This window comes from Rhinoraja longicauda, chromosome 17 (genome assembly GCF_053455715.1).
Source record: "Rhinoraja longicauda isolate Sanriku21f chromosome 17, sRhiLon1.1, whole genome shotgun sequence".
In the NCBI taxonomy this organism is placed as follows: Eukaryota; Metazoa; Chordata; class Chondrichthyes; order Rajiformes; family Arhynchobatidae; genus Rhinoraja; species Rhinoraja longicauda.
Genome location: NC_135969.1, coordinates 30,037,436 through 30,054,110, shown reverse-complemented (window position 1 = coordinate 30,054,110; position 16,675 = coordinate 30,037,436). Strand labels below are relative to the sequence as shown.

The following is a 16,675-nucleotide window of genomic DNA, read 5'->3' as shown; positions in this document are numbered from 1 at the left end:
ACATGCATGCGTTCTGTTACATTTTAACATTGTTCAAAATCTGAATATTCACTGCATAAATTTAAAACACTATTAATTATGATGTAAAAGTATACATAAAATGAACCCGAATGTATACACTTTAAAGGTCAACATTCAAAAATGTTCGAAAGAAACACCTCTCTTTGCACAAATCTTCACTCTTCAATTCCAAATGACCATTTAGCCACCACATGCCGCAATGTCAGCACATCCAACTGCAACCTTACCTGTACGATTAAACACCATGATCAATGGAGCAACAGCCTATCGCAATTTATTCAGAATAACAACAATGGAAACAGAAGTCATTCAATGGAGAAAATAATACCCTGAGAAAATTTGACCCCTTTTATATGGTATCAGTAAATTGGTGATAACCATTTTCCTTCCTTCATTATTTAATCAATTCCAAACTTGCTGGCTTTACCTTGCACTAAACATTATTCCTTTATCATGTATCTATACACTGTTAATGGATTGATTGTAATCATGTATTGTCTTTCTGCTGACTGGTTAGCACGCAACAAAAGCTTTTCACTGTACCTCGGTACACGTGACAATAAACTAAACTGAAATGAACAGAACTCAAATGAACCTTCCTCTGAAGTATTAAAAAATTAGTATCAATTGTTAATATTTCTGGAGATTTTTCATGTCTGTATAAACACAGTGCTTGTTATCAACTGAGAATAAAGCCAAAAATCATTCCTGTTTAGTTCTTTCTTTCCCTGTGAATTATATTTATTAAAATTGAAGTATCTTGTGGGGATAAAATATATCATGTCTGGTAAAACAGTTGAAAATTCAGGGGCATTTCATCAGAGTGACATCCTTCCATCTTTCACAACTTATTCTGCCTCATATCACCATCAAACCATCAGCATTCCCAGACTGTTGATGAAAAGGGAAATTGAGTCTTTGGACCTTCCCCGAAACTTGTTCTTTAGTGGACAGAAATGATCTCTGTCCTCTTTATCTTTCTTAGACATGCACTACATAACAATTATCACAAAAGGTCAAATCAGAGCAGGACCTTCACAATGAATAGCAGGGCAATGTAGAGTAGCAGGATCGGAGTGCAGGTACATAAATCCTTGTAAGTGGCACCACCGGTAGATAAGGGTAAGAAGGTACATTGGCCTTCATCAGTAAGCATTTTGCGGATAGATGTTAGGATGTTATGTTACTGTTGTACAAGGCATTGGTGAAGCTGCATTAGGAGTATTGTGTTCAGTTTTAGTCACCTTGCTCCAGGAAGGATGTTGTCAAGCTGGAAAAGTGCAGAGAAGATTTACGAGGATGTTGCCAGAACTTGAGGACCTAAGCTACAGGGAGAGGTTGGGCAGGCTAGGACTTTATTCCTTGGAGCGCTGGAGAATGAGGGGTGATCTTGTCGAGATGTTTCAGATCAAGAGGGGAATAGATCGGGTAGATGCACAGAGAGTTATTCCCCAGAGTAGGAGAATCAAGAACTAGAGGTCATGGGTTTAAGGTGAGAGGGGAAAGATTTAATAGGAACCTGAGGGGCAACCTTTTCACACGGAGGGTGATGGGTATATAGAATTAACTTCCAGAAGAGGCAGTTACTAAAGCAGGTACATGGATAGGAAAGGTTTAGGGAGATATGTGCAGGTGGGACCTGCATAAATAGGGCATCTTGATCAGCATGGGCAGGTTGAGCTGAAGGACCTATTTCTGTGCTGTATGACTCTATCAATCATAAATGTCTGATCTTGTTGTATAAATAAAAGCATAACATCCATAAAATGAACAAATTAATACAGTTTCTTAATATTGTACCCTTTTAGATAAAGCCAGGAAAATATAAAATTGCCAAATATGGTGAAGAGAAATAGGATATTTAAAATGAGTGACATTTGGGATCAGATAATTAAGGTGTTTCATATGTTTTTATAGAAATGAATAATAGTATTTAGGAGACCAGTATTCGTCTTTTGCATCTATGTAATCCAATTACTGGAATGTCTAGCAAAGTTTCAAACACTGTCAAAGTGGAACAAATTGGTAAAATCAGTTATCCTTTACTAATAAAATGTTCCTACTCAAGGGAGATGCACTAGCATATTTTCAACAAAAGAACCGCAGCAAGGTATACCTCAAAGCGAAGGCGCTAAGTTATGTGATCCATGTAGAATATTAGCTTATCACCACCGACTCAAGGGCAGTCGGGAATGGGCAATAAATGATGGCTTTGCCAGCACCACCCAAACCTCCAACAAACAAATACACCAAAGATTAATACATTTCAAGGTGACGGCACATAGCTCCTCCTGAAAATAGGCAAGAATTAACTGATTTACAGATTAATTCCAGGTCAGCTTACTGGGGTGAGGTATTTATATTCCAGATGATTGATTTTCCTATCCTTTTACATTAATTATACATCAAAACATCCTGTATTATTTCTCAGTAATGCCTTGTAGAGTAGGCTTTTACACTGGACTCTACATCCTAGAGGTCTGCAAATGGAGTCAGCACGTCTGAGCTCAGAAGATTTATGCATGTCATCGGTTCTTCTGTCATTTCCGTAATGATATTTCTGGGGCAACTTGCCCCAGAACATAGGTTTAGGGTTATTATTCTCACGTGTACCAACGTATAGTGAAAAGCTTTATTTTGCATGCTGTACAATCAGATCAGCTAATACTATAATGAAATGTTGTCTGCAATAATACCACTCTTGAGTAGCCTGTATTGTCTTGGGCAAAAGTTGGATAAGCAATTCTTTTGAGGTCATCAATATCCCATGGACTGAAAAATTTGAAAACCAATGTGTTATCGGCAACTTGGATGAAAATTCATTGATGAAAGATAATTAAGTTGAAACATTAACTTAGTTTCTCTCTTCAAAGATGTGGCATGATCTTCTGAGTGTTTCTGTCATTCCTCTGTGGTTCTTTGATTATAAAGTGGTTCAACTAATAGACCTGCTGCCTCACAGCTTCAGCAGCTCAGGTTCAGTCCTGACCTCCCAGTCTATGTTCACCCTGTGACCAGGCGGGTTTCCATCGGGAGTCCGGCTTCCTCCCTCATTCCAAAAACAGGTAACTTGGTAAGATTATCTGGCTGATGTAAAAGTTGCCTCTCATGCAGATGGGCATGGAATTAATGGGAATATGGGGAGAAGAGGTAAAATTATTAGGATAATGGGATTCCAAGATGCAGGACAGAATGGTGATCCTTCGTTCCTGTGCCTATCAAACTGTACAACTCCTCCCCCTTCTGTCGTGGGGTAGACTGAGACTGAGACTGACCTCTTCAATCTTTGCACATCCCCAAAGCCTTACAACTTGTCACTTTAATTTCATGTTTCATGTATTTGTATGTTTTTTATGACAGTTGGCAAATTACTTCCCATCCTGGGGTAAAAAAAGTTCCATTGTATCGTATTGCTCTGTGAACTAGCATAGACTTGATGGCCTCGTTCAATGTTGTAAGGATATATGGAATAATTAATATGAATAATGCAGTGCAGAGTTCTACTGAATACCAAGTCACCTTCCTTTATACTCTGCACTTTTAGATGTTCCTGCCTACGAGTTGGGTTTAAAGAGCAGAATTTAAGATGACCAATTCCATTCATTTAATATCCATCTTTTTTTTTAAAAAACACTTTTGACACAAGACACAAAAGATACAATAGTATTTTAAAACTGTTAATTTCTGGGGATTTAGACATTGGTGACAATTGCAAGTTGACACAGCAGTGATCCGCCAATATTCTACATGGGTCATGCGGCCCGACACAAAGGCTCACCTTGCTTCAGTTTCTTCATGGAGAGGTTACCCATGTATCTCTCAATTTTAAAGTAGTACCCGATTAAGTAATCCTTGGTGCAAAGTGGCACTGCAATTATTTGAAGGAAATTATACTATTTCTACTCTGTGTCCAAGTTAAAAGATCAGCGTCAATGAATGGATTCAGTTATTAGCAAATGTGTTTTGTGATCATATCACTGGGAAAGTGACCTGAAGAAGAGGCATGATGTTTAGGTTTAGGTCCACTGGAAGATCAATTATTGCAACAGCCAGAAAAGTACATGCAAAGGGCCTAATTATTTTGCAGTAGGTTTTTCATTGCACATGGTGCCCTGCTCATGGATATGAGATTTAGAAATTTTACCCCACTGATCCAAGCTGTGCACCGCTGTTGAGTTAACTTGCACGGGCTTGGTGCAAGATCACTGAAGCACCCTCGAGTCGGAGAATGCACCTTCGGACTTCCGCTTCATCATTCCTTTGGCTGCAGGAACTCCTTTGAGCCAGGTGCCACTCAGTCAACGATGTCATCACTCATTGGTACTGAACATTTATGCGATATTCAAAAACCTAAAGAAAGACAGAGAGAAGTTGATAAGAGGGTATGGATTTGAATTATTTTGTCACATCCTTTTGTACAAGGGAATCGTTAAAAAAATCTTCTTTTCACACAAAAATGAAACTGGAATCTGGTCAATTAATATATTATAAGATAATGCTCGACATTAATAGGCTTCAAGTATCAAATTGTTGAATGAAAACTGTTGTTATTATACGAACATGTACTCGTGGTAAAAGTTAATTTGCTCAATACAATGCTGCAAGCAAAATGACTAACGAGGATTGCCTGAAGGAAATTTTCATGTAATAGCAAAAGCATCAATACAAATACATGAGCAGATAATCCCTTACAATAGAAAGAAAAACTTCAATTATGTTATTCTGCCACAACTGTATAATTAAAGTTTTTGAATCCAAGTCATGGTAAATAGAAACAATTTTAGGCATAAATTAACGATTTATAAGCTCAAAGAGTGCATCATTTTTTTCACACCATGTAATGAATGCCATTGCGTTACCATTGCTGATTTGTTTAAATTCATAAGTTCATAAGTCATGAGAGCAGAATTAAGCCATTCTGCCCATCGAGCTACTCCGCCATTCAATCATGGCTGATCTATCTTTCCCTCTCAACCCCATTCTCCGACCTTTACAGTTTAGATCCGTTTAGTTTATTGCCACATGTATAAAAGGTACAGTGAAAAGTTTTTATTGCGTGCTATCCAGTCAACAAAAAGGCAATACAAAATTACAATCGAGTCATTTACAGTGTATAGGTACCTATAGCTCTGCCTTCAACACGGTCATCCCCACCAAGCTCATCACCAAACTCCACCAGCTAGGCCTCAGCTCGTCGTTATGCAACTGGATCCTGGATTTCTTGATGGAGCGACTACAGGCAGTGAGAATGGGCCCACACCTGTCCTCCACTATCACCCTGAGTACCGGCACACCACAGGGCTGTGTTTTGAGCCCCATGCTCTACTCCCTATTCACACACGACTGTGTTCCTGCATTCGACACCAACACCATTGTCAAGTTTGCAGACGACACAACGGTGATCGGGCTGATCACCAAAAGTGATGAAACAAAATACAGAGCGGAGGTGCAGAACCTGGCGGACTGGTGCTCAGATAACAACCTGTCCCTAAAAACCTCCAAGATCAACTTCCGTAGGTCACATAATGGGGAATACGCTCCGATATTTATCAACGGGGACAGTGTGGAGAGAGTGTCCAGCTTCAAGTTTCTGGGCACTCACATTTCGGAGGACCTCACATGGTCCACTAACACCACTGCGCTGGTCAAGAAGGCACAGCAACGACTGTTCTACCTGAGAACACTGAAAAAGTCTGGTCTGCCCCAACAGCTGCTGACGACTTTCTACCGCTCCAGGGCCATAGCTGCTCTGAACCGGTCCTGCTGAGTCAGATGGTCACATCGCACAGCGAACCGGCACAGACCTATTTGCACTTTATTCTGTTTTAAAACTGTTTCTAATTTTGTTTCACTGGGTTGTCTAAATTTATGCTGATTAGCTAATTAATTTATTGCATCGTATGGAAGTCGCATTCCCAATCTCGTTGTACCCCTGTACAATGACAATAAAGATATATTGTATTGTATTGTATTGTATTGTATTGATAAGGTAATAACGTTTAGTGCATGGTAAAGCCAGCAAAGTCCGATCAAGGAGAGTCCAAGGGTCACCAAAGAGGTAGATAGTAGTTCAGCACTGCTCTCTGGTTGTGGTCGGATGAATCAATTGCTTGACAACAGCTGGAATGAAACTGTCCCTGAAACTGGAGGTGTGCATCTTCTGGAGGATGCCTTCTCCCCATAACCTTTGACAGCCTTACTAATAAAGAACCTGTCAATCTCTGCTTTAAAAATATTCAATGATGGCCTCCACGGCCTTCTGTGACAATTAATTCCACAGATTCACCACCCTCTGATTAAATAAATTCCTCCTAATCACCTTTCTAAAGGTACGTCCTTTTACTCTGAGGCAATATATTCTGGCCCTAGACTCTCACACTAGTGGAAACATCCTCTCCACATCCACTCTATCCAAGCCTTTCACCATTCGGTTAGTTTCATTGAGGCTCCCCTCATCCTTCTAAACCCCTGCAAGTACAGGCCCGGAGCCATCAAACGCTCATCATACGTCAACCCAATCATCCCCAGGGCCATTCTCATAAACCTCCTCTGGACCCTCTCCATCACCAGCACATCCCTCCTCAGATATGGGGCTCAAAACTGCTCGCAATACTCCAAATGTGGTCTGACCAGTGCCTGAGAAAGCCTCAGCATTACATCCCTGTTTTGATATTCTAGTCCTCATGAAATAACTGCTAACATTGTATTTGCCTTCCTTACAACTGATTCAAACTGCAAATTAACCTTTTGGGAATCCTGCACCAACACCCCCAAGTCCCTTTGTACTTTATTCCTACTGCCAATGTGCATGACTGCACACTTTGCTTCTCTGTATTACAAATTCTGAACTAAGTAACTAACTATGAACTAAGTAGGAAAAGTAATTAAATACTAAGCACCCCAGCCAAAAAAAAGCCAAATTGTTCGAGAATTTTTTAAAGCTATTTCCTGATTTCTGATTCATGACACAAAATGTATAAATCTAATCATTTATTTTCTTCAGGTGATCATATGTGAGTGAGTTGGCCATAATGAACAATTTAGTCACGTGCCATATGGAGAGAGGCCACTATATTTGCTTGCTCACTGAACTGTATTGGTTCCAGGTCCAGCAATGCATCTGCTGAAAATTCACTTCTTTCAAATTTGTCCTCAGACTTGCATCACTGTAACCTTCTCCAAACCTACAATCCTTCATGATTGCTGCCCTACTCCAATGACCTCTTGCCTGCCCTGGTATGAATAGTTCTACATTGGAAACTGCTTTCTACTGCCAAATATTGGTGTTTGCTCCCTGGACATTGCTTCCCTTCTATCTCTATCTCTTTCAAACTGCTCCTTAAAAGACATCCATGGTCTTTTAAGGAGCTTTCCTAACATTTGTGGTTTGGCGTCATATTTGCTCCTGCAAACTATCTTCAGGGATGTTTGGTTTAATATTAAGCGATCTATAAAATTACTGTATTCTTTTGGTTTGAGGGTTGATTCTTTAAATTGAGTCATTTTACATAAGCAGCTTGTTAATGAAGCAAGCTGAACTCAATGCAATGTTGCAAATTTCATTAGGTGCAGCCTGAAACAATATCATTTGAAAATAAGCAACACTGTGTTCACCAATGAGGCAGGGCTCAAGGCAGATGGGACATGGTTGCCGGTGTGAGCAAGTTGGGCCGAAGGGCCTGTTTCCATGCTATAAGACTCTATGACTATAACTATATGGAATAAGGTGAGCTGTTACAAAGTGGTGTATGGTGTTAATCTCACAACATTTTAAAGACACTTTTTTGAGGACCAGCACTACAGAATGAGTTATTCCAGAATGATCTGCATTTTTGGGGGGGGGGGGGGAGTAATCCAGAACAGTTATAGATCATTTTAAACGGCTCCCAACCAAAAATATATTAGATCATGTTTCGCTGTAAAAATAAAGATGAAGCTAACGATGTTTGCCAATATTTATGCGTAAATCAGTCAGCAACTTCCGGCAAGCTTATTTTGTTGTCTGAGATGCATCACCCTTCTTCTTTCAGCTATTTAAAGCCAGCATCTCACTGCTTGGCTCCCTATTTAATGCTTATACCAGCATCAAATACACTTTCTGATAAATGTCTACATTAAATCAGCTGCATATTCCAACCGAAGAAGCCTTCTGCATGGTAAACTTTAATCCCATTGAAGTAAGCTTCGAGATGCTGAAAATTAGATTTTATAATTGTGGGATTTCATTTCTTTGGCCTTCAGTTTTTCTTGGAGTATTTTATTAATATTTATTTTTGTTCTTTCTTCTCACATCTTCGTATTTTCCCTTCCCTTATTTTTAAATTTTGTTCATTATTCTAATTGACATTTCTTGGTTGAATTCGAGCAGCTCATTAACAGTATTTTAATCTTATCAGGAAAGGATAAGCTCTGTAACTTGGCCTGTTTATATGGGTCCAGGTGGTTTGCAGATGGCAATGCACCATTTTGATGAGTAGCTTACACCAATTTGCTGTGGAAAATACCACTGAATGTCTATGGCAAGTGCTTAGAACACCAGATGCTATTCATTTGCTATGCAGAGCAAAATTTGGCACATGAATTTAATCCTTCAAGATTGGCTTTCAGACTTCACTGATTTGAGTTCAGTAAAATATATTTTTTGTGGATGAGCTCTCCTTGTTAGGACCAATTCAATCCTATTCCTTGCAAAATGGAGCAAGGAGTTGCAAAATGAACAAATGAGCACTTAGAGACATGGGAGCTGTGCAGTTGCACTCCAAAAGCTATGCAACACAGGTGTGTGGGAGAAGAAATATCCTCTCTCAAACTAAAGCCTAGGCTCCTCATTCAAATGATTCCCCTTATGCTGCATTATGTTGCAAACCATCAACGGTCCACGCAGAAATACGTGATGCTCAGGAGGCAAGCCTACAAGTAGAAGTGCTAAATTGAGCTTCCAAACTCCTTCAGCTGAAAACTTCCTGATCTTTCATCTACCAACTTAATTTTCTCTAATTACAACCTTTTTGCCATTTTGGTCAGAATATGTGGATTACCTCATGAACCTACTTCGAGTTTATTCTTTAAGTAAGCACCACTCAGCATCCCACCCACCAGCAATCACCAGCCCCGGTCACCTCCACCAACCAAAGATCGATTTGCCTGGTTCTTGTCAGGATGGGATCGCTGGTCCTTAACGTTGATCTATTGGCAGTGCCAGGACTGGAGAGGCTTGGTTGTTCTTCTTGAAAATACTGTAGTCAGTTTCTGAACTGTAAAGCTCATCCTGCAGGATTATCCTGAAGGTTTTATGATCTGTTCTGACACCAAGCAATGCAGTTCATGGGAAGAAGACAAGGAAGAGAAGAATTCTATGATCACTGCAGCTCTTGCCTTTCTTTTATCTACCTGTCTCCCTTCAGCCCGTTGCTTCTTCCTTGTATGTCTGATAACGTGTAACAAATGAGGCTATTTTTGTTCTGCTGTTTGACGCCAGGCAGCACAGTTGATTCAGGTGTCTTTGTGTAGATTACTATAAGCAGCATGGTGGTTGAAGTTTTGAAAAATGTAATATTTTAATTGGTTACGTTTTTGCTACTTTTCACCCATCTCCTTTTTTTCCCCCTCTCTCTTGATCCAATCTATGTTTCCCCACTTTTTATTTTACTTTGTGTATCCAATTTGTCACAGAATTCATCTACACCGATTTATTCCTTCTTCTTCTGCTGGCTGCTGCTTATTTCCTTGATCCTTATTTCCATATCCGTGAATCTCACTGCTTAAAAAGATTGCCTGTGGTTCCCTAATTCAAACGGGTCCTTGGTGCCTTGGTTCACTGCATCACATTTAGCATGCACAAACAGCAATATAGTTTGAGAGGAGCATGAAGAGGCAGCAGCAGGCACAGTTGAACATTCTCCCACTGTAACATTTTCTTTGTCTGTTCATATTCTGGTAGCAACAAGCATCTCACGAACAATTGATGTCAATATTCAGTTGTTCAGCCCCATGTATAATGGTGCCAGCCACTCTTATTACTGAATATAATTATCCTTTGCAAAGGATAACACCGTATGAAACTGTTTGAGTAATACCTGGAAAACATCTCACACTGCATCTTCATTTCCTCTTTGTGGGAAGTCATCTGTGCTCCTGCCCACCCACAGTGGCGAGGTTGATAGCAGGTAATCAATTAATGGAAAATTATGATTGTGAATTCATACTCCATTATTTGTCGCCAAATGCGTTGGAGGCCTGCAATTAGCTTTTTTCATTCTATATCTCTGCCAGTGTAGTAACATGCAAATCAAGCTTGATGAAGCACTCCATAAATAGATTGAATGAATGAAAATTATTTATTGAATGAACTTTCGAACCATGAACACAACTCACAAAGTTATGTCTCTGCTTTATGATGTCATGACTCTTTCTATTAGGGAAATAGGAGCGCTTTCTGTATGGCTAGAATACAGAAGTGATGTCATTGGATTATGTTGTAACTGCAGATTTACATAAAGTTTATGCATTGCACTTGACTCAATGGCTCTCACTGGGTAGCAACATTGGTCATAATAGCACACAAAGGTTATTAGCTTAATGGATGGTAAAATGCTGTGTGATTAAGTTAGTGTGCAATGAATTTTTTCTTTCCCTCTTAAATTTTGGATACAGTTTTATGATTATTTAAGTTCACAGGGTGAGGCATGTGCTAGTTGATCGAATATTTCTTCTAAGTACAGCTGCCAGGGTTGGTACCAAGTGCTCATACTGGTTTTCATCTGATGTTATAGTATGTAAGGGATATATCATATTGAGGGTGATGACTTTGAATTCAAATGCCCTTATCCCATTTTATTCTCCCCACTTTCTCATCAACTTCCCCAGATTCTGTCACTCATGTCGGGCAGCACAGTGGCCAGATAATAGAACTGCTGCCTCATGGCGCCAGAGACCCAGGTTCAATACTGTCCTCGGGTGCTGCCTGTGTGGAGTTTGCAGTTCTCCATGAAACTGCATGGCTTTCTTCTGGGTGCTCTGGTTTCAAAGGTTTCAAAGGTCTTTTATTGTCACTTGTACCAATTAAGGTACAGTGATATGCGAATTACCATGCAGCTACACAAAATAAAAAGCAACAAGACACACCACTGCATCAAAGTTAACATAAACATCCACCACAGCAGATTCCCCACATTCCTCACTGTGATGGAAGGCAAAAAAGTCCAATCTGCTTCCTCTTTATCCTCCCATGGACGGGGCAGTCGAACCATTCGTCGGGGTGATCAAAGCTCCCGCAGCCAGTGATCGAACACCCCACTTCGGGGCGATCGAAACTCCCATGTTGGGACGATCAAAATTCCCGCGTCGGGAATGTTGTTGAAACTCCAGCGGCTTGTACTTCCCGAAGTCGGTCTCTGATGTTAAGTCCGCAAGCACCCATGGTTGGAGCTCCGAGGTCGACCCCTAGCCAAGGGATTGTGAGCTCCGTGATGTTAAGTCCGCAGGCGACCGTGGTGGAGCTCACAAAAATCGGTCTCCAGCAAAGGCCGCCAACTCTTCGATGTTAGGCCGCAGTGCGGACGGAGATACGATACAGTTTCCTCCCATATCCCAAAAGATGTGTGAGTTTAAAGGTTAATTGGCCTCTGTAAATTGCCCACTGTGGGAAGTGGATGCAAAAATGGAAATAACAGAACCAGTGTGAATAGGTGATGGATGGACAGCATGGTAGGCTGAAGGGCCTGTTTCAATACTGTGTCTTTCAATCAATCTTTCAGTCAATCAAAAGCCGATGCACTGAGGACAATTCACAATGGCCAATTAACCTAACAACCCACTCGTCTTTGGGATGTGTGAGAAAACCAGATCAGCTGGGGATTTGTATAATAATAGAGAACATGCAAACTAAAGGATGGTGAAGGATGGGATAGAGGTGGGACCAAGGGGCAGATACAAATAGAGGAACTCATTTCAGTTTGTTACAACATTTATGAGTTGTTTTGATCAAAAAAAGAAAGCAGTGCATCCAGTTAATGTCGGCAAGATGCAGCAGAAAGCTAAGCATTTCAATGAGAGCCTCGAGAGGTGAATCTATGATGGTGTTATATTTTGTGCGATGTTTTAGTAAGGCGACTGTTTCCCAAAGAGATAGTCAAGGGGCACAGTCATCTTACCAAAACATCTCACAAGATACTTCAATGAGGTTAATGTTTCTAAGTATTCAACATAATAGTTCCCAGTAACAAACATATCCATTAAGGTGCATTAATAAAAGGTGCAATTGCTCTTACCTCTTCGGGTATTTCAGCATTATTCACGTGGTATATCCACATGCTAAATAATACAATCAGTATTTACTTCAATTCCTTACACAGTTCTGACAAATTACTTGGGTGCAGCAAGAAAATTATTTGATGACAGGTAGCTCTTTGCAAACTGAAAGTAACAGGCTGACCTAAAGATGTGCTGTTGCTGCACTTGTTTCGCAGGTGCGAAGCAAACATCTAAATATTTGTTAAAGTAAGCAGGAAGCATCTGGGGCTTATATTTGAAACAAGTGGGAGATCTTTGGCCATTTGGGAATAAAGCTCTCTGGAAGAGTGTGTTAGCTTGAATGTGCAAGGCTGACTACTTCAAAGAAAATGTTGTCACACCAAGTGACCACTGGAAAATGCCACTACAAATGGCATTATTTTAAAAGAGTTCTCCCTTGCACACCACAATGATGCCAAACACTCCTCCATCTCCCCAGCACAACCCATTTACAACCATCTATCTACCATCCTCCACCACAACCATCTTCCTCTTAATTACTTCTACACCTCTTCCGTACCTATCTATCAGAACAGGAGAACCTGCAATCCACTTCTCCGGCCAGCTGCTGGCTGTCGGACATCGCAGATATATGTGCAGCCCTTCTGGCCTCATCTACAAATAGCTCAGTATCAAATGTCTTGGATACCCCTATTCCTATGCAAAAAGCAAACCTTATCCCTAAGTCATCTTTTCGCATTCTAGCCATTAATGCACAATCAAAGCAGCACCATCATCCTCAATATTGCAACTTGGATGGCCCAAAATTGTGTGGTGGTCTGTGCTCATGAAGTCTGGATCAAAGAACAAGAGACAGCTGATGTTGTCTGGAATCTGGAGGAACAAACAATTTGCTGGAGGAACTCAGCAGATCAAGCAGCATCTGTGGAGGAAAATTTTGAATCCTTCATTGTTCCCTATCACATAGTTAGAGTCCACAGTACCAGAAAAAATGCAGGTGATGTTATTATGAAGATTCGGATATAGGTATCAATCATAGCTATAGCATCAGGCATTAATGGCTGTTGGCCATGTTTTAACCATGACTACTTTTTTTAGATTTTAGTGCTGGATTTTCTTTACACTGCAAAGTCAAGGATGTCATAATTTTTCGCTCAATAATAGGCACTGATTGCAATTAGAATTAATATATGCATGCATTAAAAAGTCAATCTCCTCAGAAAAAAAGAGTGTATATTTGAATCGCAGTACTAATTATAGTACTTGTGTAGAACAGCCAAAAAAAAAAATCATAATTTCAACAAATATTAGACATTTTGGTATTAAAGAAAATGTTTGAAGCACCGCCTAACACATTGCTAAAAGTCATTGAATCTTTCACTGCTATGTCATAAGCATTGCTAGGGAATAGGACAATGATGTCATTGGATGTATAAAAACAGCTACTGGCCAGAGACAGGGGCACATTAATGTATAAGGTGAGAAGTAGTGGGAAATGCCATTTAAAGTACTTCCTTTTGGCCTAATTAATTCAGCCCAAAAATACTTGACTGGAGAGGTCTTCAACTACAAAGTGAATGCAACAGGTTCCTCACTGAACAGAAATCAAATATGGACCATCGAGTTCACCAGGGAGGACTCCCCCTTCGTTCATATCAAAAGTTCCTTTAATAGGTACATTGCTGCAGACAAGGATGGCAAGGTCACCTGTGATCAGGAGGTTCCCACTCCAAATTGTGTCCTCATCATGATGCTTCACCCAGATGGAAGAATTTCCTTTCAGTCAGAGCCTTCCAAACGGTATTTAGGAGGAAACCAGGACAACATCACCTGCTTTGCCCAGGCAATCTCGGACAGCGAGAAGTGGGTGCCTCACCTAGTCATTCATCCTAGTGTCAACATGTTCAACCCCAGCAGCGATAGTTATCTCCGGCTGAATGAAAAAAACGAACAAGTGTGTTGTGATAAGTGCTTACCCTGGGGCTCTGATTGTGTAATGACGCTTTACTTTGACATCAAAGAGAAAAAATATGCCATTAGGACAGGAAATGGAAGTTTCATTGCATTTAATGGGAAGACTGAGCCTGAAATATCACACAAGACATTATATCATCTGCAGATAAAGAATGGGATGATCTGTCTGAAAGACGTGCATGGAAAGTTCCTTTCTGTGAAGGACTGCAATGTTAAAGCAATCAGAACTTTGAATCCAGGTGCAGATGAACTTTTCATCTTTGATCCTTCTCCTGGGCAGTTCAGTATCATGTCCTTGGCCAATAAGAAGTATGTGTCCTGCAAAGCTGGTCCAGATGTCTACTCTAATGTCGTTGATGCAAAGGATGCCGAAACCTTCCAAATTATGGTGCACTCGACAAAAGACAAAGTGTGCTTCCAACACATTTCCAGCTATTACCTTGCAGTTGGTGACAATGGCTTCATTGAAATCTGTACCGAGCTGGAATTTAACTGCTGGTTTCAAATAGTGTACAACGGGGAAAAGGCAGCTCTGAGAACAATAAATGGGAGGTTTGTGACCGTCAACAACGCAGGTCAGCTCTTGGTGGGGCCAAGTTCAATTGGAAAAGAGGAGGAATTTATCTTCAAACTTGCCAACCGATCACAGCTGATACTTCATAGCGATTTTGGTTTTGTTGGCATTTTGCCTGAGAAGCAGATTTTGGTGTGCAACAGGCCAATTTTTGAGGCAAGCCAAATAACTATAACTGACAATGGATTTTATCAGTTCAAAATAGTATCTCTGGACAAATACTGGGAAGTAGATGAAGATGGCTGGATCAATGCCACAGGAGAAACTCCTGTCAACTTCACTATTGAATTGATCACTTCAGATCAAATAATCCTAAAAGGACCCAATGGAAAATACATTGTAGCAAAACCTGGTGGTAGCTTCAAAGCCGTGGGGGAAGATGCCATATCTGCCACTTTGTTCCGATATTAAATATCTTACGCAGATAAAATCTTGCTGCTCAAGTTTGAAAGTAACTCAGTTCCAACCCAAGTTAAACCACGTTGAATCAAAGGAACGAGTAACATTCAGATCAAAAGTATTAAACTATATTCCTGCTATCATCTGTGAGTTTCACAACATTTAATACATAGGAAATATTTTACTGCCAATAGAGGTGATGTGTAGCTAGTCTCTGTGGTAAGATGCAGTGCTCTGCAGTGTGCTAGACATAGTAGTGAACTGTAAAAGAAAACATCTGTTCTCCCAGTGAATTAATTGTTAATTTAACTAGGGGCATTGTAGGGCAGGGATAGACAAAGGCCCGATGACGAAGAGGAAGGAAGAGGAGTATTGTTCTTGCTCAGTTCCAAGAGGATAATTCCAGTGGTCCTGATAAAGATCCACAACAGAATGCATGCACCCCTTCCTCATCAATGACTTAGAAAGACTAAAGTATCTTGTTGCCACCCGATTCTTATATAAGCATCTACCTAAGGCATAACTGTTTAAAGCTGCACAATATTAATTTTGTGGGCCAGCAATAGCTGTAATTCAGTGAGAAACTTAGCCCTGAGCGATTCTTTGCCCTTCTTGTATTATTGTATACATTTCTGCAATGATACCAGTAGTTTTTTTGTGATTCAGGCAGCTCCAACAAAAGTATTAAAACCTTTTTTGTGTAAGTTAAGAGTTGTATGGTTGAAGAATTGAAGATTACTAGAGTTTCCTATGTGACCAATTAAGCAAAATCCTTCAGTGTATTTAAATATAATAAGTCTTTAGTGATTGTTTAAATCCTTTACTGATACAATAATTGCGATGCACAGTATAAAAATGTGCAAATGACAAGCCTTGTCAGTGTGGTTTGAGACTTGAAACCTCGTAATTCCAAAAGACAGTGCAAAAGAAAAGATTGCTAATTGGTGGGGATTGCAAATTTTATCCACAGACCATATTTATAAAAGACAAATTGCTACTTTTGAGATATTGGCCCAAATGTTGCAGTTATAATGATGGGAAAAAAGGTGTAGCATTGCCATCATCAGCATTAAGCTGTAAATGTATAAACTTTGGGATTTCTGCTCATGCTTAATTTAGCTATTCCAGTGTGAATAGTTCTTCAGCATCGCAATCTTAAATGCTTTGAGGGGTTTTTTTCTGAGTAACTAACTCATTTCATCTGAGATAAATAAATTGTAATTACGATGATCATCAATTCTGGCAAATAGTGTTTGCTGTGTGATCAAAACCAACAAGCAGAATATCAGGATTGTGAATAACAAATTATAATCCTGATTCCTATCACGAACCAGAGCTTTTGTGCATAATTCCAAGGCTTTGGGTTGGTGGACCTTGTGACTTCCTAAGGATATTAACTTTTGTCCTCATGTATGAAACAATTTCATTCGCATCAGTTTCTGATGTTCAACATTC

At 40.0% G+C, this 16,675-nt stretch overlaps 1 protein-coding gene and 1 pseudogene across 9 annotated transcripts in view; one reads left to right on the top strand and one right to left on the bottom strand.

The window, feature by feature from the left end:
• The window catches only part of LOC144601912 (dual specificity tyrosine-phosphorylation-regulated kinase 2 pseudogene), a 125,943-nt pseudogene that overhangs the window by 12,732 nt on the left and 96,536 nt on the right, over positions 1-16,675 (bottom strand). For 7 of the 8 annotated variants that reach the window (XR_013548391.1, XR_013548388.1, XR_013548386.1 and 4 more), the window contains one exon: positions 4,166-4,371. The product of XR_013548391.1 is annotated as a dual specificity tyrosine-phosphorylation-regulated kinase 2 pseudogene, transcript variant X6 (transcript). Of the gene's footprint in view, positions 1-3,799; positions 3,885-4,165; positions 4,372-16,675 lie in introns of those variants that run through there. The other variant, XR_013548393.1, reaches the window with a different exon arrangement.
• On the top strand, positions 13,769-15,232 carry LOC144601646 (fascin-like). Its single transcript, XM_078413876.1, has one exon. It carries the CDS (start codon positions 13,769-13,771, stop codon positions 15,230-15,232), a length of 1,464 nt encoding a protein of 487 aa, XP_078270002.1.